The sequence below is a fragment of the Pelobates fuscus genome, chromosome 1 (genome assembly GCF_036172605.1).
Source record: "Pelobates fuscus isolate aPelFus1 chromosome 1, aPelFus1.pri, whole genome shotgun sequence".
Classification (NCBI taxonomy): Eukaryota; Metazoa; Chordata; class Amphibia; order Anura; family Pelobatidae; genus Pelobates; species Pelobates fuscus.
Window position 1 is genome coordinate 484,648,153 of NC_086317.1, and position 23,373 is coordinate 484,671,525.

The window sequence follows — 23,373 nt, forward strand, 5'->3', positions numbered from 1 at the left end:
GTTTCCCGGGCGGTTAGAACAGTTCGAGAGTAAATGACCCTTAGCTCCACAATACATACACAAACCCTCTCTTCTCCTGTACTGTTTTTCCTCCTCAGAGAGGCGGGTATACTCCATCTGCATAGGTTCAGGAAGCAAAGATACCGTGGAGTCAGGACTTTGAAAAGCGGGAGCTAACCTAAAAGAAGGTCTCCGGTTCCTCTCTTGAGTGTTCTGTCTCTCTCTTAAACGTTCATCTATACGAGAGATGAACGAAATTAAATCCTCTAAATTCTCAGGGAGTTCTCTGGTAGCAACCTCATCAAGGATTACTTCAGATAAGCCATTCAAAAATACATCCATATACGCCTGCTCATTCCACTTGACCTCTGACGCCAGAGACCTGAACTCTAGTGCATAATCCACCAGTGTTTGGTTCTCCTGTCTCAGACGCAACAGTAATCTGGCTGCATTAACCTTTCTACCTGGAGGGTCAAATGTTCTTCTAAAAGCAGCTACAAAGGCGTTATAGTTATAAACTAATGGGTTATCGTTCTCCCATAATGGGTTGGCCCATCTCAGAGCTTTCTCAATAAGTAGGGTGATAATAAATCCTTCCTTTGCCCTATCTGTAGGATAAGAGCGAGGTTGCAATTCAAAGTGGATACTAATTTGGTTTAAGAAACCACGACACTTCTCAGGAGACCCACCATAGCGTACTGGGGGGGTAATGCGAGAAGAAGCACCCACTGTGGCTACCTCTAGACCTGAACCGACAGGAGAAACAGGGGTATTGCGTATCTCCTCTGGTGGGTTATTGGCACGAGATAATAGAGCCTGTAGCGCAAGCGCCATCTGATCCATTCTGTGATCCATGGCTTCAAACCTAGGATCAGGAGAAGCCAGCTGACTGTTTGTACTTGCAGGATCCATTGGCCCTGTCGTAATGTCAGGATCGGGACAGGGATCCAACACGCAGAGTACAAACAGTAGCCAGATATGTATACCGGACCTTAGAATGGCCGGACTAACGTAAGTAGTACAGTATAGAATGGTCAAAGACAAGCCGAGGTCGAGGGTAACAGAAGACAGGTAAGCGAGAGACAAGCCAAATCAAGGGTAACAGAGATAAGCAGAGTAAGGTAAACAAGCCGGGTCAAAACCAAAAGGGATAATAGAATACACAAGCACTGAGTGACTAGAACAAGCTAGAACCACGACAGGGCAATGAGCTAATGAAAGAAGCTCTGTTAAATACCCTGTTCAGAGCAGTAACCACGCCTCCAAGGCGTCCTGATTGGTCCTGCAGCCATTGAGTGACAGGTTGTTCCGGAGGAGTGTCCTGATGACAACTTCCTGCCTAGATGCTGTAAAAGGCAGTCACTCCCTCGCGGCCGGCCTTGCATGACCGGATAGACCGTGGGGAAGGGAGCCATCAGGCCGTCTGGATGGAGGAACAGCTAAGTCTCTACCTCTTTCGGAGGTAGAGACCACAGGTACCCTGACACCCTCTAACTTAAGACTGTCCTCTTATGGTAGTTTTTCTTCTTTTAAATATAGTCTCCGGAGTTTAAATAAGCCAGCTGGCGTCCTGATCGGGAATCTGCGCATGCACCGGATTAGAACGTAGTGTGACGCCATATGTAGTAGCACTCAGCTGTCTTCTGCGCATGCGCACACCACCTTGGAATGCACGGCAACTTTAGTGATGCATTGAGTAAGTGTTATATTGTATCAGTTTTTAATTCAGTATTGTAATTGTAAAGGTTGCACTACGATCCTCTTCATATTTTTATATTTCATGTGAAAATATATTTCTGTCTTCAGTGTGGTAACTATTTGATATCACTTTTCACTTTGTATTTTGTGATTGTGGTGCCCTGCACTGCATTTTAACCTGTTGGGGTTCTTATACAGTTTTCCTTTTGTTTAGTTGTCAAAGGGATTTTTTGGAGTGCTCCCTGAGAGGACTGCCTGCACAAATTTTGCACTTTGAATATCAGTCGCCCATTTTTAATTTTGGTTATTAATGAAACTATTAGTTTTTTTTTTTTTTTTTAAATATGTTAAACAATAATTAAGTGACAGATTTTCTTTAACTCACATTACTTTTTGTTACAGGTTGTTCAGTCAACAGAAGTTTACCCCAGCACAAAAAAAAGAATAGAAATACACTAAGCAAGACTGTCTTTTAATAGAAGCACAAAGTACTCCAACTCTCCAACTCTCAAACAATGAATCTCTCAGAATCTTGTATGTCTACAAATGAGTTGGTAAACAAAGACCTAAAACCATTCTCATGTTTGAAGTGTGGAAAATGTTTTAGCAGTAAAACCGTTCTTCTGAGACATCAGAAAACTCACACAGGAGAAAAACCATTCTCATGTTCTGAATGTGGAAAATGTTTTGTCTATAAATCGTATTTTGAAAAACATCAGAAAACTCACACGGAAGAAAAACCTTATTCATGTTCTGAATGTGGAAAATGTTTTGTCTATAAATCGTATCTTGAAAAACATCAGCGGACTCACACAGGAGAAAAACCTTACACATGTTCTGAATGTGGGAAATGTTTGGCCAGAAAATCAAATCTTGAAAAACATCAGAGAACTCACACGGGAGAAAAACCTTACTCATGTTCTGCATGCGGGAAATGTTTTAGCAGGAAAGCGGTTTTTGTGAGACATCAGAAAATTCATACGGGAGAAAAACCTTTCTCATGTTCTGAATGTGGGAAATGTTTTGCCTTTAAATCGTATCTTGTAAAACATCAGAAAAATCACAATGGAGAAAAACCTTACTCGTGTTCTGAATATGGGAAATGTTTTAGCGAGAAATCCGATCTTGTGAAGCATAATAAAATTCACACTGAAGAAATGCTCTACTCATGTTCTGAATGTGGGAAATGTTTTCTCAGTAAATCACATCTTGTGAAACATCAAATGACTCACACGGGACAAAAGCCCTACTCATGTTCTGCATGCGGGAAATGTTTCGTCAGGAAATCGGCTGTTGTGGCGCATTATAGAACACACACGGGAGAAAAACCTTTCTCTTGTTCTGAATGTGGGAAACGTTTTAGTACGAGTGAAACCGTTCTAGTGCACAAAAGAACTCACACAGGAGAAAAACCGTACTCATGTACTGAATGTGGAAAATGTTTTGTCACCAAATCGAGTCTTGCAACACATCAGAGAACTCACACGGGAGAAAAACCTTACTCATGTACTGTATGTGGAAAATGTTTTGTCACCACATCGTGTCTAGCACAACATCATATAATTCACACGGGAGAAAAGCCTTACTCATGTTCTGAATGTGGGAGATGTTTTAGTGCGAGTTCAAGCCTTGTAATTCACAAAAGAACTCACACAGGAGAAAAACCGTTCTCATGCTCTGAATGTGGGAAACGTTTTCATAGAAAATCAATTCTTGTTGCTCACAGGAGGCTTCACACCGGAGAAAAACCGTTCTCATGTTCTGAATGCGGGAAATGTTTTGTCAAGAAATCAGTTCTTGTGAAGCATCAGGCAACTCACAGTAAACTAACCATATCCCACATGCATGTTCTGAATGTGGGATATGTTATCGCCAGTAATCACATCATTGCTCTCTGAGCATTCGCAGAAAAGAGAAATTTTGTGATGTTCTGAATGTGGGAAATGTTAATCATTGCCAAGGTTTTATGAGGGTTTAATGGATAAACATGGGATTGGAACACCTTGTAGAGTGGGGCGGAGCCAACCTCAGAGCTGCATGCCCGCATCCAAATATGCTCCGAAGGACAGAGGCACAGATTCTGAAGACATCAGGCAAAAGCTATGAGATGGGCCACCCCAAAAGATTTGCTGCCTTTAACCAACTCTCTAGCAAGTCTCCCGCATCTGGCACACTAAATTCAGCAATGATTCACAAGGCTTCAGCTCACTGCCACCGAGCCTGGAGGGATCAGAGGGCTCAAATCATTTTACTGATCAGGAGCTGAGACAGCCTCCGCAACGTACTTTCAAAGTAAGACGTTGCTAATGTGCTGGGCGGGCTGCCCTGTTTAAGACCAAACTGGATGTCATTGACTCTTGAAATTAGTGTGCTCAAAGACAGGAGCACACTTCACACACAGTGCAAGCCATCCAAGACGCAGTGTCTGCCTACTCCACTCACCTATTAGCCGTGTACAGTTTTCTTGACAATAACCTTCGGGTTAAAGGTTTACAAGAGAATGTTGAAGACCTCCCAATCATCCTCCAGGAACTCTTCAATGTTATCCTGGGTAAATCTCCTGATGCTCCTATCACATTGGACAGGGCCCTCAGAGCTCTACGCTCTAAAGGAGCTCAAGCTGACAAACCCTGTGGCATCATATGTCACCTACATAGTTACTACTGCAAGGAGAGCATCTTGTGGCCCTACGGCAATCTACTCTCTGTCCTATTCCACAACTCACCGATCACCATTTACCTGGACTTAGGCCTTCTGCACTCTAAGGCCCATCACTGATCAACTTCAATTAAGGTACCGGTGGATCTTTCTCTTGGCCCTTAGTGTTATGTACAAAGGCGGTGCACTCTACACTTGATCAAAGATGTACACCGTTCCTTCAAGCTGCCGGAGATCCACATACCAAATTGGTATGGCCCTTTGCAGCTCCCAGCTATCCCTCTGTTTCCCAAACTCACACGCTGGCAGCAAACCCCGAGAAACAGAGAACTGACCCAACGAAACAGTAAACTGTGTACACTGATGACCTTGCGGAACCTACATCATGTACAGATCTACAGCCCTCTTTGATATCGGGACTCTAACTTTCCTACTGCAGAAGAAGTATTTTCCTGACACCTCATTGTGCTAATCGATTCATGCCGAGGATGAAGACCGCCTCTGACAAAAGATATTAACCAAGCAAACACGGACTGGTGACTTTACAGAATACATACTACCCTCTTGCTTCTCTAACCCTCCCTTATCACCCTTTACCCTCCTACCTCCTTCTCCATTATCTCCCCTCCACCCTGGAGTTCCACATCCCCCGACAACCTATAAGCCACCTTGGGTCACAGAAACAATAAAAAAAAACACAACACAAACTTCCAAACCTTTTTCTGGTTAATAATGCTCAGATATTGAGCGGTACCAAATCTCCATTAACCCAATTTCCCTCCACTTCCCCCTTAGCATCTCTCACATCCAAGAACTCCTGTACCTCCTCTTCTCTATCATCAGAGAGAATCACTGCTCCCCAACATCCACAAAAACGTTTAATGTTATTAGCAATACCAAATACTTCCCTGGGTGACCAGGCTTGCCCTCTTATGCACTCCTCTATCACCCCCACCCCCTTAATCACCATCATATCCATGAACCCCTATACATGCATCCTACAACTTGAATAAATCACTGCTCCCCAAATTATAAAAAAAATACCCAATATTATTCAAGCATTACCTAGACAAGCTTACTTTATGGATTCATGATATAGATCAGTCCATCTCATTCTCCTCCTTATATATCGATGCTTGACATATAAATAATTCTGTTTATATCGGTTTTTCTTTGTACTTATATTTTTATGCCTTTTTACATCCTCGAGGCTCGTACGCTGCTTGGGGTCACCCTGAATGTTCAGGGCCTCAACTTCCCAGAAAAACATGCGCTCACACTTGCGGAACTCCACAAACTTGGAGCTGACCTAGCCTTCCTTCAAGAAACCCATTTTAAAAAACAAAAAAAAAAGACCCTACTCTCAAAAATCGGAAGTACCCTAAGGGCTACTTCAGTAATTACGACTTGGCCAAGTCACGTGGGGTGGCCATACTTATATTTGCTCATACTCCCTTTACTTACACAGACCACAAATCAGACAATGCTGGCAGGCTACCAATGATTAGGTCAAATAGGTTCCACCATGGTCACCCTAGCAAACCCATACCTACCAAACATATCAATGCAGAGATTTAAGGAAAAGCATAAAATATATGGAATCATTTATGGAAGGCATTCTGGTTCTAGGTGGTGACCTTAATGTCTCCCTAGACTCTTCTATTGACACCACCTCAGGATCTACACTTTACCAGGCATCTGCACGCAAGAGATGCACACATATATTAGACCAAGCTAGCCTCTTTGACTGCTGGAGAACTAAGCACCCCACAAAGCAAAGATTACTTTTTTTTTCTCAGCCACGGTACACACATATTCCAGAATATACATGGTGTTCCGCCCACCCTTTTAAATTCCTCCACTTAGTAGAATCCTGTACATATGGCCCGATCATCTGGTCTGACAATGCACCTTTTTCTCTTGCCATTCAGATCTCATTCCTCCCTCTTAAATCATTTCATTGGAAACTAAATGATCTTTTACTGAATAACCCAAAAACGACTATTCGAATTCAGATAACTCTTCCACATTACTTTAAAGGCAATATATCTCCTTCTACATTACCCACCTCTACCTGGGTAGCACATAAATGCATACTTAGGGGAGGAGGGGGGATTGCCTTAGCCTCTAAACTTAAAGAGAAAAAGGAGCACTGAATACGCTTACCCACGAGATATGGGAATTGTGCACAGTCACAAACACAGTAACTGTCTATTTATAAAGACTAATCTCCAAACGTTCTGAACTACAACAACTACTAAACGCACAAATCATACAAATGTTTCTCAGCACTACACACTCCTACTCTCAAGGGTGTAAATGTAGGCAACTACTAGCTAATGCGTTGAAACACAACAAACAAACCACCTTCATATCCAAAGTTAAAAATCAATCCGCAGAAATTTCCCATAAACCCATGGACATCTTGGAAGTATTTTGGGATTCCTATACTAAACTGTATAAGCACTGGGAAGCACCGCCCTCAGAAATAGAAATTGAACAATTTCTCTCCATTAGAGTAAAAACTGCCATCCTACCCAACACTATACACTCCTTTGAGGCACCCATCACAAATTGGACCGAGCAGTAAAAAAACACCTCTAGGCAAAAGCCCTGGTCCCGATGGCTCCATAGCCAAATACTACAAAACATTACTACCAACACTCTCAGAACCCTTCAGCTCCATTATTCACTCCACAAGCCTTCCCCAGGCTTCTCTAGAGGTCCTCATTGCCTTAATACCCAAACAGGTAAAATACTCAACCGTTTGTGGTGATTATCGCCCGATATTATTGATTGAAATAGATCTAAACATATTCACAACAATATTAGCCAATCGATTACAAACCCTGATACATACAGATTAATCAAGCTTTTACCTGGCAGGGAGGCTAAACTCTACACCAAACTACTTAAATGAAACTTATATTTCACAGACAGACGCGCCGAAAAGGTGTTCGACAGGGCAAATTGGACTATGCGGACCGTTACTCTCCGGGCTTTCAGATTTGGTCCCAACTGGTTGAAATGAATGCATGCTATACACTCCTCACCCACTGCTAAACTTACGATAAATGGACAGCTGTCTGACCCAGTACACATTAGGAATGGCACGAATTAGAGGTGCCCTCTCTCGCTCCTCGTATGCATCTTAATTCAAGAACCTGTCCTGCAGGGTATCGGGAACCACCCCGACATACACAACTTACTACTACAACACTGGGAATTAAAATTTCTGCCTTCACAGATGACTTCCTCTTCACTATAACAGACCCAATGACTTCCATGCCCCTTCTCTTGGAGGAAATCTCTACCTATAGTAGAATCTCTAACTTTCAAGTAAACTTCACAAAAAGTGAAATACTGCCATTATGTGTTGACACCACACAAACACAACTAAAATCTATATACCCCTTTCGCCTGGGCTGACCAGGCAATCAACTACCTAGGAGACCATAACTGGTGTTTCGCCAAACGTAAAACAATTTTTTAAAATGGCCACGGGCGGCGAGGGAGCATTGTGCAGTGATCTCCCTGCTCCGCTCCCTTGCGTGCACAGCAGTGATGCTGGGGCCGGAATATGACGTGGCTCCGGCATCACTCAGAGGTGTGCGAGGGAGATCACTGATCCCTCGCCGCCTGCACATTAGCCGCTTAGCAGCCCCACTGGACCCCAGGGACTCATTGCCAGCATTCCTAAAGGTAAGGGGGCTTGATGGAGTAAAACGTAAAAAAAAAAAAAAAAATTGGTAAAATATTAAAATTGTATGTGTGTCTGTTAGGGAGTTTTTATGTGTGTGTGTGTGTGTATCTGTGTCAAAGTTTGTGTATATGTGTGTGTGTGTGTGTCAGTTTGTGTATATGTCACTGTGTGTATCTGTCAGATACACACACACACACACACACACACACACACACACACACAAACACAGATATACATACACACACAGATACACACTATGTCAAGGTGTGTGTATCTGTGTGTCAGATTCATACACAGATACACACTTTGACACACATGCATACACAGTGTGTGTGTCAAGGTGTGTGTATCTGACAGATATACACACTGGCACATACAAAAAAGGCACAATTTTTAATTTTTTTCCTGGGGGATTTGGGGTTCAAAGGGTTCGACAGGAAAAATAATTTGGGAACCACTGCCGTAGACTAACACAAACTTATTGGAAGAGAGTAATGACCATGATTAATAAAATCACGGGTCTCCACATATCCCACACTCCAGAGGTATTGTTATTCCTACTACACCCTCACCTGCTCCTCAAACTCCACCACACTTTCACTTAATAAATGCTGTAAACTTGCTAATAGCAGCAAAATAGAAAAGCTCAGCAGCACCCTCCATCAGGGAATGGAGCACAAGGTTGGATTTAATCAGGATGATGGAAGAAACACATGCCTCAAATACTCCCTCTATATGACAATATGAGAATCGTGGCTCCACTTCCTTGACAGTCAACAGGACACATGCTGATCATTTAAAGCAACAGCACCAAGAACATATTGTGGTGATTCTCCCCCTTTGTGGCCCCCAGAAAGAAGGCAGCAACCGACTCCTTTTGCACTCTTCTTGACCCATTTGGTCCTACATATGACTTGATGGCCGCTACTGATCAAACACTTCTATTGTGGATCCAACTACGAATAGCTCTTCACAACAGGGACACTATTATTCCTACCAAATCTTTAATTGAAAAAAAAAAAATGTGTCCATCTTTATGTACTAGACCATACTTCTTACTGTCTATCCTATATATTAGGCAACTGGATATTGCCGAAACACCCAAGAAAAAGGGTATTGAAGCATCCATGGTCTTTCCCTGCATTGTATTTGATGCTTCTGTAACCATGTCGCACCTGAGAATCTTGTAACTGGGATGCATGCTATTATACCAACTTACTGAACACAAAAAAAACCATAAAATCTATGTTGTACAAACCAGTTGGTGTTATATTCATTGAAAAGGAAAAAAAAACACTTTGTATGGAGAATGTAAGACATTCTTAAACTGTAATTCAAATTATATTTACACATTATTGACACTATAAATAATCCCTTTTTTCCATAGAATATATAATATATATTTTGAATTTACATAAATCTGTTAGTGTATCAGTTACAAATTTTTTTTGTTTTTGTACACTTGTTATAAAATAAAACAATCTTGATAAAGGAATAGTATTCAGCAACCTAATTCTTAACACACTTTTTTTCTTTATAATTTTTTCACAATAACAAGGAAATACTAGCTGGAACGTGATATCTGTGGCTCCTCTTGTCAGCTGAGGCCAACATTAGTGACCCCAAGCTGATTGAGGAGTTACATGCAGCCTTCAATAAATACAAAACAAATGGCTAAATAGTAATTGCATGTAAATAAACTAAAATAATACCGTAAAGTTGGAAAGAAATTAGTGCGAAATGAGTGTACAATAAGGGACCTACCACAGCACCTTTGTACTATTGGCCTAGCAGTCTGAACGTCTTCAGTTGGAAGTGTGCAGTGGTAGTCAGAACCAGAGTGCTCAACACATACACACCTCTGGTGCCAGCATGTTTGGAATTGAGCAAATGCTAATGGGGTAAGAAACAAGTCTCTGTGTATACTGTGTAGGGGAGGAGTTCCTTCACTCTACGTGTTTAGGTTCACTATAACAATTAATGTGTCTGCTTCCAAAAGTGCATTTTGGGTGTTCTAGAGTGCTCGCAGACCATGTGTTTTGGGAGTACCAATATGATTACAGACCATGCGCTACCTATAAATTTGGGGAATTCATATTACAGGAATCCCCACAACATGATAGTGTTATACAACCCCAATTACATGAACCAGCAGAGTTACTTTAACCTAAAAGCAGAGCAAAGCAAAACGATTTAATTGTAATTGATTTTGGCAGAGTTATATCCTAGCACAGGCATAGGCAACTTTCGGTACTGCAGATGTTTTGAACTACACTTCCCAGATGCTTTGCCAGCATTATGGGGGAAGTAGTCCACAACAGCTGGAGTGCCGAAGGTTGCCTATCCCTGTCCTAGCAGTTAACCGCTGTAACGGATCGCCTGGCACCCCGACTTGGTACCTCCGTTAATGGATGCTCCTAGTGCTTCCTGAGGACTCCAAGCACTCTGGCAGACACCACAATCACCGAATCCGAGAAACCTTTAAATTCTCCCAAGCATATGAATGCTGTAGACCATTGAATAGGAACCATACGAATAGGCTTGTACTCCTAGCAGTCAACTGGAACAGCATACAATAAATCCTTCCCCCAATAATGAGACGACACATCACTTTGAGGGTAAAACAGGAACTCTGGACTGGCTCATCCAGCCTGGCTTTTATTACAATTGTACACATACAGGCCACACCCAGGGGGAGGCATAAAATAACCAATCACATACATGGTTCAGCCCACACATCCCCTCCCCTCAGATAACATTAAACTCAATTATCCGGTACACTTTTCAGCCAAGTTCTGGATGTACCCCAAAACCCGGGGGTACACCTTTAAATCCAGCATCGCTGGATAGCCCTTATTCAGGGGGACAACATATTCAAAATTCAAGTAATTCGGATGAACGGTTCGTGAGATATGGGGTTCCAAAGATTTGACCGACCGCATGGGTAAAGTATCCGAAAACAGTTCCATGCATTTTGGCCCTGCGGTCGGTCACAAACAAGGGAATGAAAACAGGCGAATTGCCTGTGTTATAGAGCCTGGAGAGGGTTTGAATGAATTCCCTTGTTTATGGGGTTCTTTCTACCGAACGGCGGGTCATTCGGTAGTTTCCATGCGAATTTCTGGAAGTATGGAGGTCTCAGCGGTGTTTGCCTAGTCAAGTGTCCGATTTTAGTTCCAGACACTCGACGGCAAAACACCGCTGTTCGGTAGTTTAAGATGGCCGCCGCCACGTGTTTGTTTCCCGAATGGCGGCCACCCAGAGGACAAAGAATACATTACACTGATTGCCAATTACCCGTTTGCAACATTGTTGCAAACTGTAATTGGAGGCACACTTATTCCTGGGTGGTCTGGTTGTTCGGTAGTTTCACTCAATATAATGAATGGAGTGATTCTACCGAACAATCAGATGAATGCTGCATACATATCCCAGGTTAAACTCAACACATAAATACATATGTAATATTAAAGGCAGTATACTGGAATATGCTCCACAGTCTTAAAGGGACAGTAGTCCCAAAAGTCCCAATATGTCCATAGATGCTTTTAAAGGGCCAGTAGCAGCAATATAAAGTACAATATGCCCCAAATAACCCAGGGGCCATAGTCAGCAGGTAGGAGGCTAGCAAACAGGCGTCTCCAGGGCCCAGTGGCGAGGTTGGTTTCGCCACATTTCTCCCCTTTTCCAAACAGACTAACAGGGTACCTGACCTCTTGCCGGTCAGTGCCCTTGTTAGTCCAGCAGCCCACCCACAAAACAGAAACAGCAGTACAGCCCACCCACAATAAATGGTTACTACACCTGAGTAAGAGAAAAACTTGTCCAGGTCCAGGTGCCTCACCATGGCTGTGTGGGGGACTGGTAGGCTGTTTTGGTGGGTTGCTGAGTGGGCAGAGCCCAGCGGTACTCTGCCCTGGTGCCAGCACTACCCCGGGAGTAGTCCGGTTGGAGCCTTGCTGGAGACCGACTGTCTCCCCTTTAGATGCACAGCTCTGCTGCTGGAAACCGACTGTCTCCCCTTTAGATGCACCGCTCTGCTGCCAGAGGGGGAGACCGACTGTCTCCCCTTTGGATACATAGCTCCGCTGTTGGAGGGGGAGACCGACTGTCTCCCCTTTGGCTAAGCAGCCTTGTTGCTGGGGGACAGGACTGACTGTCCTTACACCCTGTGCTGTAGGTGCAGAGACCACGGTCCCATCTGCACAGTTGTGGGGCTTACAGTCTCCCCCTGGTACATTAAGCTGCCGCTGGGGAGAGGTGGTAACCAGCTCCTCTCCCATTAGAACACTCTGCCCATTGATGATCAGCCACTGGGGAGAGGTGGTAACAATCTCCTCTCCCATTAGAACACTCTGCCCATTGATGATCCGCCACTGGGGAGAGGTGGTAACAATCTCCTCTCCCATTAGAACACTCTGCCCATTGATGATCTGCCGCTGGGGAGAGGAGGTAACAATCTCCTCTCCCATTAGAACACTCTGCCCATTGATGATCTGCCGCTGGGGAGAGGTGGTAACAATCTCCTCTCCCATGCCTACTTTCAGTCTTTGTGGAGGGAGACCGACTGTCTCTCCTCCCAATTCAGTGTCCTGCTGCTGGGGAATAGAGACTGGGCTCTCTATTCCCAAAAAATCACGCTGCTGCTGGGGGGTAGGACCAACTACCTCTGCCCCCTGTAACTCAGCCTTCCGCTGGGGAGGGAGGACGCTGCTCTCCTCTCCCTGCACTTCACACTGCCTTCCCGGCATATCACTCGGCTGCTGGGGGGTAGGACCAACTACCTCTGCCCCCTGTAACTCAGCCTGCCGCTGGGGAATGGAGACTGGGCTCCCAATTCCCTGCAATTCACACTGCCGCTGGGGAATGGAGACTGGGCTCCCAATTCCCAACAAATCACACTGCCGCTGGGGAGGGAGGACGGCCCCTTCAGCTCCCTGTAACTTGGGCGCAGAGACCACGGTCCCATCTGCGCTGGTGTGGGGCTTACTGTCTCCCCTTGGTGCGCTAAGCTGCCGCTGGGGAGAGGGGGTAACAAACTCCTCTCCCTTACACACTTTCAGCAGCTGGGGAGCAGGGCTGACCCTCTGTACTCCCTGTAGGCAGGGCGCAGAGACCACGGTCCCATCTGCGCTGGTGAGGGGTTTACTGTCTCCCCTTGGTGTGCTAAGCTGCCACTGGGGAGAGGGGGTAACAAACTCCTCTCCCTTACACACTTTCAGCAGCTGGGGAGCAGGGCTGACCCTCTGTACTCCCTGTAGGCAGGGCGCAGAGACCACGGTCCCATCTGCGCTGGTGAGGGGTTTACTGTCTCCCCTTGGTGGGTTAGGTTGTCGGTGGGGAGAGGGGGTAACAAACTCCTCTCCCTTACACACCTTCAGCCGCTGGGGAGAAGGGATAACGGGTTCCTCTCCCTGAACCGTAGACTGCCGCTGGGGAGGAAGCACTACCCCTTCAGCTCTCTTTTTGTTTAAATCGGCTAGGCGCTGCAGGAAATCTGCCGTTGATTCCCTTATGAACTGCACAATTTTCTCAGAGGGGTTGGGTCCATAGAAAGCCAGCCGTATGGCAATCTCTCTGTCCAACCGCTCCTGAGTGTAGCCAGGCGCCATGCTTGCTCTGCTGCAGTTGCTTCTTTTGTGGATAGGGACGCTGTACGGGTACTAGCGTTGTCCTCCCTTTGTAATCCAAACTACCTGTGTCTCCGAGCTGCTTTACCTCGCACTAGGACGCCATCCCACCGCTTGCCACCAATGTAACGGATCGCCTGGCACCCCGACTTGGTACCTCCGTTAATGGATGCTCCTAGTGCTTCCTGAGGACTCCAAGCACTCTGGCAGACACCACAATCACCGAATCCGAGAAACCTTTAAATTCTCCCAAGCATATGAATGCTGTAGACCATTGAATAGGAACCATACGAATAGGCTTGTACTCCTAGCAGTCAACTGGAACAGCATACAATAAATCCTTCCCCCAATAATGAGACGACACATCACTTTGAGGGTAAAACAGGAACTCTGGACTGGCTCATCCAGCCTGGCTTTTATTACAATTGTACACATACAGGCCACACCCAGGGGGAGGCATAAAATAACCAATCACATACATGGTTCAGCCCACACATCCCCTCCCCTCAGATAACATTAAACTCAATTATCCGGTACACTTTTCAGCCAAGTTCTGGATGTACCCCAAAACCCGGGGGTACACCTTTAAATCCAGCATCGCTGGATAGCCCTTATTCAGGGGGACAACATATTCAAAATTCAAGTAATTCGGATGAACGGTTCGTGAGATATGGGGTTCCAAAGATTTGACCGACCGCATGGGTAAAGTATCCGAAAACAGTTCCATGCATTTTGGCCCTGCGGTCGGTCACAAACAAGGGAATGAAAACAGGCGAATTGCCTGTGTTATAGAGCCTGGAGAGGGTTTGAATGAATTCCCTTGTTTATGGGGTTCTTTCTACCGAACGGCGGGTCATTCGGTAGTTTCCATGCGAATTTCTGGAAGTATGGAGGTCTCAGCGGTGTTTGCCTAGTCAAGTGTCCGATTTTAGTTCCAGACACTCGACGGCAAAACACCGCTGTTCGGTAGTTTAAGATGGCCGCCGCCACGTGTTTGTTTCCCGAATGGCGGCCACCCAGAGGACAAAGAATACATTACACTGATTGCCAATTACCCGTTTGCAACATTGTTGCAAACTGTAATTGGAGGCACACTTATTCCTGGGTGGTCTGGTTGTTCGGTAGTTTCACTCAATATAATGAATGGAGTGATTCTACCGAACAATCAGATGAATGCTGCATACATATCCCAGGTTAAACTCAACACATAAATACATATGTAATATTAAAGGCAGTATACTGGAATATGCTCCACAGTCTTAAAGGGACAGTAGTCCCAAAAGTCCCAATATGTCCATAGATGCTTTTAAAGGGCCAGTAGCAGCAATATAAAGTACAATATGCCCCAAATAACCCAGGGGCCATAGTCAGCAGGTAGGAGGCTAGCAAACAGGCTTCTCCAGGGCCCAGTGGCGAGGTTGGTTTCGCCACAACCGCCAATTATAACAATCTCTTGGAAACTATCAAATAATAAAAATGTTTAATAAAAAGCAAAATTGAGCACAGCTCAACATTGGAAAAGTGTATCGGTTCCATCAGTGAAAGAAACATTTCAGAGAGATTCCATGAGCCTTTTTAGCACTCATGTTAGAATGTCTAAACATGGGTATATCATCACTTCCCCAGTGAACTGCTAGAACACAGGTGATAAGATGAGACCTACACATCCCGCCCACTTTTCCCTCACCTTTCCTACCCCCCTACTCCCATGTTGTTGGCTTTTTTTTTTCAAAACTCCAAAATTGATTACCTATCCAGTTTTACATTATTTGACCAAGACACAGGACCATGACCTAGATCAAGGAGGTATGAGAGACGCCTAAGGTTCAGTAGATTGCATAGGCCTAAACGACCGAGTTCTTGTTACCCCAATAAACTGTTCCACTTTCTCGATTCCTCTAAATGTTACTGTTTAAATTGCATTACGTTGTTACATGTACCAATACTTGAAACAGACTGTCAATCTGTGCATGTGATAAGATGAAACCTACACGTACCGCCCACTTGATTACCTATCCAGTTTTACAGTATTTGACCAAGACCAGGTCCGGACTGGGAGAAAAATTCAGCCCGGGAATTTTTTATCACAGCGGCCCACTAAGAAGGGGGCGAGGCAGAGAGAGTGTGTTTCGTCATCACCAATGACAAACATGCCCCCTCAAAGTGAGCATGTTGGTTCAATGCTCTTCCAAGAAGACCATGCGCAGAATTCTGCTAAAGAACTCTAGCATGAGAAAAGAAAACCTGTATTTGTTCTGCACAGTGCAAGCAAATTTAATAACATGCTTGCACTCTGTTTCCTTGCAACTTGTCTCTGGTGTCTCTATAAATGGATACCAGGAGACAAAAGGGCCAGGAAACAATATTGTGCATGTGTTTGGAGCCTGCTTGTGGAATTGCGTGTGTGTAGAGTGAGCTGATTGTGGTGTGGTATTGTGTAATAAGGTGGGTTTTAGTCGTGTTGTGTTTTTGGTGTAATGTAATGCATATGTGGCATGGGGCTGTAGAGAATGTGTGTATAGGGGATGTAGTAAGTGTGTGCATACAGGCTATAGCGTGTGTGTGTGTGTATAGGTGATGTAGTGTTTGTAGGGGTTGTAGAGAGTGTGTGTTTAGGGGTGTAGTGTGTGTTTGTTTACAATGAATCTAGTGTGTTTATAAGGGATCCAGAGTGTGTATTTTAGGAATGTAGTGGGTGTGTAGGTGGTGCAGTGTGTGTGTATACAGGAGTCTAGTGTGTGTTTGAAGGACCCAGAATGTGTAGGAGATCTAGTGAGTGTGTGTATATAACGGATTCAGAGTGTATAAAGGGATCTAGTGTGTGTATATGATCCAGAGTTGGGTAAGGGATCTAGTGTGTGTCTGGAATGTAATGTGTTTAGGAGTGCAGGATGTGTGTGAGGGGTACTGTAGTATATATATATATATATGCTGTGTTTGAGTGGTGATGTGTGTGTGTGGGATGTAACGGATCACCTGGCACCCCGACTGGGTACCTCCGTTGAATGATGCTCCTTGCGCTTACTGAGGGCTCCAAGCGCTCCGCCAGGCACCACAACCACCGCAGACCCCACGAACCGCTGCAGCTTGGACCTACGACCAGGCTCCAGGTTCCAGTAGGTGAACCACCCCTCCAAGAGAGTGAAGCATGAACAAGCTCTTAAAAGAGCTTAGAAGTGATTATCCAATGGAGCATGCAGAGCATAGCAATCCCTTGTAGTGATATAGCAATTCCCCCAATAAGAGACAGGACTCTAGATTGAGGGTGAAGAAGAACTCTGGTTTAATGGCACACACTCTGCTTTTATGCAATTCTCCCCTGCAAGGGAGACGCCCACATACAATTATACATTACCCAATCACACAATGGTTACATCCCACAGATTCCCTCCCCTCAGCCTGAGAGGTAACCCAATTATACGTACAGTTTAAACATACTTTATACCCAACTTTTATAACTCTAAAACCATACATCCAATATTAATAACAGTTACATATTATTAATCAGCACATTCCAAATACAAACATACCCAAAAATCATTCAAATCCGTTGACCGACCGCAAGCACATTTTCATGCCCAAAACAGTTCCATGGATTTGGGCTGTGCGGTCGGTCTATTTTACACCGAGAAAATGACTAAGTCCCATTCGAATGAGCGTTCGAATCTTCGAACGGGACTTCGTCTCCAGCCGCAGTGTCGAAGAAGGTACGGGTCAGCGTTGTTCGTGCAATTGGGTAGCCGAAAACAGTTCCATAGATTTGGCTGCACACACCACTGACCGCGTTCGAATAAGTTAAAATGTCGAATGGCGGCCACTTCGACGACTTCGGCCCTTCGACGACTTCGGCACTTCGACTGCATTCGAAGTGCCAGTTTAAAAGTTGTAACACTGCTCCAAAGTATTTAAAGGGCCAGGAACAGCATTATACAAATCCATTATGCCCAAATGCAGTTCTTAAAGGGCAATACATCCCAGGGCCATAGTCGCAGGGCAGGAGGCTAGCGATCAGTCCTCTCCAATGCCCCGTGGCAAATGGCAGTTTGCCACATGGGGGTGCTGTTTATGATGTGTGTGAGGGTGCTGTGTGTGAGAGTGCTGTGTGTGAGTGCTGTGTTTGATGGGTGTGGGAGTGATGGGTGTGAGGGTGCTGTGTGTAATGGGTGTGAGGGTGCTGTGTGTGATGTGTGTGAAAGTGTTCTGGGTGATGGGTGTGAGGGTGCTGTGTGGGAGTGCTGTGTTTGATGGGTGTGGGAGTGCTGTGTGTGAGTGATGGGTGTGAGAGTGCTGTTTGTGATGGGTGTGAGAGTGATGGGTGAGGGGGGAGGGGAAAATTAAATAAGCAGGCATTATGTCCCCCCTCCCTTGTTACCTTTAGCCTGGGAGGGGGGTTCAGGCACTCGCACACCATCCCTGGTGGTCCAGTGGTGAGTGAACTCTAGCCTGCAGGCTAGATTTCACTCCCGCGAGATCCGGTCGTTGCCATGGCAACGCTCCCGATCTCGCGAGAGGAACCCGGCGGAGCTGCAAGTTAGAGCTCCGCCGGGTTCTCTCCCTCTCTCCCCGGTCTGTCCAAGTGGGCCGGTGAGAGAGATCTTTGATGGAAAACAGTGGGGCCGGTGCTCAGATAGTGCCGGCCCTGCAAAGACCGGCAGGGGATGTCCTGTAACCTCCCCTGCCGGCCTCGGCCCATGGCCACTGCGGCATGGTGTGCCCGATGGCCAGTCCGGGCCTGACCAAGACATAGGACCATGACCTATGAGAACCGCCTAAGGTTCAGTAGACCTGCACCTTCATGCACAGATTGACAGTGGGAGATATCCCGGTCCCCGCTGGACTGACCTGCCGAGTGCTCAGACCCCATTATCCCACTGTACGACGGGCAGCAGTGAAGGTCCACACTGGTTGCTAAGATGACGGATGCGCATATCGCCCACAAGGCACCGCAACAGCATACAGCACAACACCCTCTCAAATCTGTCCAGCAGTCTCTGCAATGGCTTGATGAGCTATTTACCCGATTCTGGGCCAAACTGCACAGCCGAGCGGCAGCCACACAGCAGCTGACTAAGGAGAGGGCCCGGAGGGACATCAGCCTGAGAGTGAAGGGATCCCCTTCAGGCATGGCCACTACTCATCAGTCTATTCGATTTCAGGTTAGCCTGCCTAGGCCAAGGGCCCCCATGGTGTTAACCTCAAAGCATCACCCACACCAATGGAGAGCTACCCGACGCAGGTGGCGACATATCACCAGGGCCTCCTGTCGCCCACGAGGTGGGATGGACTTGGTCTCTCTGAGCCTCCAGGTCCGTGGCTCGAAGATGCTGGCCCGCGTACCGGCCTGGGGCAGGGGGGGGATGTCGCATCTTGCTCTCACTGTGCCGCGTCCTCTGGTGAATCCCCTGCCTCCATCATGGAAGTCCCGCACGTGGGCATCGGCTGAGCTTGGACTGGTTGTCTGACGCACACTACCGTAAACCACTACTGTGGCACCAAACCCTTGCAAGATCCAGCGGACCTTCTCTTGTCATGATTTGTCTAGTATGATCTTATTCTGCATGTTTGCCTCGTTAGCCTGTGCACTCATTTAATTTATTTTAATTATGCATAGTTAGGGGCCTTACTGGCAATGGGCAGTTTAGGTGGTTCACCCATGATGCTATAACCGTAACTCTCAGCTGACATACTTACTTTCATGTAGATCAAGCATTACCTAGTTATATAGCACCATGTCAGGATAATTATCTGCAAAGCATTAATAGCTTTATATGAGCCTGTGCCTAGTCTATTAAATCCTGTGTTACTTCTTATATGTATAGCAAGTTATGTGCCCTAAGATGCGCAGTGTCACTCCTTTGACGATATTCTGACAAACTACTGATGATCATTTGTTATTAACCGTTGATTACTATACCACAAAAATGCGCATGCCCAATCTATTACCTCAATTGTAAAGGTTGAAATGAAGCTAGAGGATTGTCGTTGGGGCACCTCAAGCCTGATTGTACTAATCATATGCACCAAAAAAAATAAAAAATAAAAATGAGGTAGTGCATGGATACTTTGTAATTTCGTTAGCTCGCAACTAGAGCTAACCGAAATTACAAAGCTCTTTAAGGAAATTCTGGATAAAAGCATTGGTGAGTGGTTGTTGCGTGTGTGGGATACTGGAGCAGATAAGATCATTCTTAATGCCAATGAAGATGTAAGTATTGGTCAGCTCACAAGTAATCCACAGATTACACAGATGTTGGGGTTAAACATTCAAGAACATTTTTCAGATTAATGGATATCATTAAACAGGCATGTAACGGAACTCCCTGTACTCCGACCGAGTACCTTCCATTGATGGATGCTTCCTAGCTTGCGCCGAGGACCACAAGCACTGCACCGGGCACCACAACCACCTCAGACTCCACAACCGCCGTAGCTTAACTGGAGTCTTGCCGTCTTCTGTCCACTCCGGATCAGCTTCTGTCCTCCAGGACCGTGTGGGGAAGACCTCTCCTCCAGGAGAGCGTATCAGGAACAAGCTGTAACTGAGCTCCGTGTACCCCGACCGAGTACCCTCCGTTGATGGATGCTCCTAGCACTCTCAGAGGACTCCAAGCACTGCAGACGACACCACAACCACCGCAGGCTCCACAACCGCCGTAGCTTAACTGGAGCCGCGCCGTCTTCCTTCCACCCTGGAATGAACCTTCAGCATTCAGGACCGTGTGGGGAAGATCTCTCCTCCTGGAGAGCGGATCCGGAACAAGCTCTTAAAAGAGCTAAGTGATTAAGAGCTCAGGGGAATATGCAGCGCATAGCAGTCCCCAGTGAGATATAGCAGTTCCCTCCAATAACGAGACAAGGCTACGTATTGAGGGTCAGAAGAGGTCTGAGGACTGGAACACCCAGCCTGCTTTTTATTAGGATAAGGTACACACAGGACACTCCCAGGGGGAGGATGAAATAAACCAATAACAGCATAGTACAGCCCACAGGTTCCCTCCCCTCAGATAAACAGTTAAACCAATTATTACATACAATAAAAATACAGTTTTCACATACACACTGTAACTTTAACCCCTTAAGGACACATGACATGTCTGACACGTCATGATTCCCTTTTATTACAGAAGTTTGGTCCTTAAGGGGTTAAAACCATACATTCAATTTCAATAAAAGTTGCATATTCAGACTCAGCATACATCAAACATAAACACTTCCAAATCAGCCAAATCCCTCCAGTGGATCAAAAGTTAGCTGGAAGTCCCTTTATGACCGACCGCAAGCACAATTTCCTGCCCAAAACAGTTCCATAGATTTGGGCTGTGCGGCCGGTCAATTTCATGCGGAAAAACGACTAAGTCCCATTTCGAACGAAGCTGTCTCTGGTCTCTGGAGCTGCAAGTTCAGTATGGGAGATGGTAAGGGTCAGCGGTGTTCGGCAAAATGTGTAGCCGATTTTAGTTCCACAGAACCGCTGACCGCATTCGAATGACTAAAATGGCCGCCGCCACGTGTTCGGCTGCCGAATGGCGGCCACCCAGCGCTCGGCAATTAACCTGCAGTAACCTCACAGCCTGGGAGGTAAATTGCCTGCACACTTTAACTTCTGGGTGGTCCGCCTGTGTGGTACTTGGTTCAGTAAGCCCTATTTACTGAACCAAGTGGGAGAGAGCCAGGGGCAAGTTATTTTACAGGTCTGGGGACATAGTCTTAAAGGGGTATTGTTCAGCAAAGTCACAATATGTCCCCAGACGGTTCTTTAAGGGCCATACACACCCAATAAAAGTTAATACATTATCAGGGGCACAATCTTCCAGAGGCCATAGTCATGAGGAAGGAGGCTGGCAAATAGGCTTCTCCACAATCCAAGGAAGCAGGGCAATTTTCCATTTAAAGGGCCAGTTACAAATAGCGATTTGTAACACAAGCTCTTAAAAGAGCTGAGTGATTAAAGCTCAAGGGAGTAGGCAGAGCATAGCAATCCCTAGTGTGAGTATAGCTGTCCCCTCCAATCACGAGACATAGAAACATAGTGTGGCGAAACCAACCTCGCCACTGGGCCCTGGAGAAGCCTGGTTGCTAGCCTCCTGCCCTCCGACTATGGCCCCTGGACATATTGCACTGTAAAAACTATATTTGGGCATGTAATAGTTTATATTACTGCTACTGGGCCTTTAAGGGCCATCCGTGGACCTATTGGGACTTTTGGGATACTGTACCTGTAAGACTGTAAGACTGTGGAGCATATTACAGTAATACTGCTTTTAGTCCTTTAATATCATGTATGCATTTATGTGTTCAGTTAACCTGGGTTATATGTATGCAGCATTCACCTGATTGTTCGGTAGAATCACTCCATTCAGTATATTGAGTGAAACTACCGAACAACCAGACCACCCAGGAATAAGTGTGCCTCCAATTACCGTTTGCAACAATGTTGCAAACGGGTAATTGGCAATCAGTGTAATGTACTCTTTGTCCTCTGGGTGGCCGCCATTCGGGAAACAAACACGTGGCGGCAGCCATCTTAAACTCCCGAACAGCGGTGTTTTGCCGTTGAGTGTCTGGAACTAAAATCGGACACTCGACTAGGCAAACACCGCTGAGACCTCCATACTTCCAGAAATTCGTATAGAAACTACCGAATGGTCCGCCGTTCGGTAGAAAGAACCCCACAAACAAGGGAATTCATTCAAACCCTCTCCAGGCTCTGAGGGGAGGGGATGTGTGGGTTGAACCATGTATGTGATTGGTCATTTTGTGCCTCCCCCTGGGTGTGGCCTGTAAGTGTGCAAGTGTAATAAAAGCCAGGCTGGATGAGCCAGTCCAGAGTTCCTGCTTAACCCTCAAAGTGAAGTGTCGTCTCATTATTGGGGGAGGATTTATTGTATGCTGTTCCAGTTTGACTGCTAGGAGTGTAAACCTATTCGTATGGTTTCCTATTCAACTGTCTACAGCATTCCTATGCTTGAGAGGATTTATACGCTTCTCTGATTCGGTGGTTGTGGTGTCTGCTGCAGTGCTTGGAGTCCTCAGGAAACGCTAGGAGCATCCATTAACGGAGGTACCCAGTCGGGGTGCCAGGTGATCCGTTACACATAGAAACATAGAATGTGACAGCAGATAAGAGCCATTCGGCCCATCTAGCCTGCCTAATAAAAAACAAGACTACGTGTTGAGGGTCAAGAAGATCTGTTTACTTGGCACCAAAGCACCTTCTTTTATGCAGGTTTTCCTTACATAGGACCATCCACAGGGTTTTTCAGAACAACCAATAAAAACATTACAACACATACAATAAAGTAAACCACTCCCATTCATCCCAGCAGAAATCCTCCCCTCTGCCTGTGATACAATTATCTCAACACAATAAACTTAACTTAATTATCACAGGCAGAAAATATACAGTTTTTACACATACACTGTAACTTTAAAACCACACATCCAATCTTCATAAAAACATATTATTAATCAGCATACTTGAAATATGAACATAGTCAAAAATCATGCAAATCCTTCCATTAGTTCAAAAGTTAGTCGGAAGACCGACCGCAAGCACATTTTCCTGCCCAAAACAGTTCCATGGATTTGGGCTGTGCAGTCGGTCTATTTTTCACTGAAAAAACGACTAAGTCCCATTCGAACGAGCGTTCGAATCTTCGAATGGGACTTAGTCTCCAGCCGCAG

The 23,373-nt window shown here is 45.6% G+C and overlaps 3 protein-coding genes across 4 annotated transcripts in view; all 3 read left to right on the top strand.

Moving 5' to 3' along the window:
• The window catches only part of LOC134573014 (gastrula zinc finger protein XlCGF26.1-like), a 430,963-nt gene that overhangs the window by 188,735 nt on the left and 218,855 nt on the right, over positions 1–23,373 (top strand). The gene's annotated exons all lie outside the window — the stretch shown is intronic.
• Positions 1–23,373, top strand: part of LOC134573088 (gastrula zinc finger protein XlCGF17.1-like) — a 267,814-nt gene that overhangs the window by 180,004 nt on the left and 64,437 nt on the right. The gene's annotated exons all lie outside the window — the stretch shown is intronic.
• On the top strand, positions 2,106–4,673 carry LOC134573068 (zinc finger protein OZF-like). Its single transcript, XM_063432499.1, has one exon. The coding sequence runs from the start codon at positions 2,214–2,216 to the stop codon at positions 3,594–3,596; it is 1,383 nt and encodes a 460-aa protein (XP_063288569.1). The 5' UTR covers positions 2,106–2,213; the 3' UTR covers positions 3,597–4,673.

Bases quoted from the DNA above. Each gene is read 5' to 3' on its own strand.
- LOC134573068 (XM_063432499.1), top strand. From the start codon at position 2,214: ATGAATCTCTCAGAATCTTGTATGTCTACAAATGAGTTGGTAAACAAA.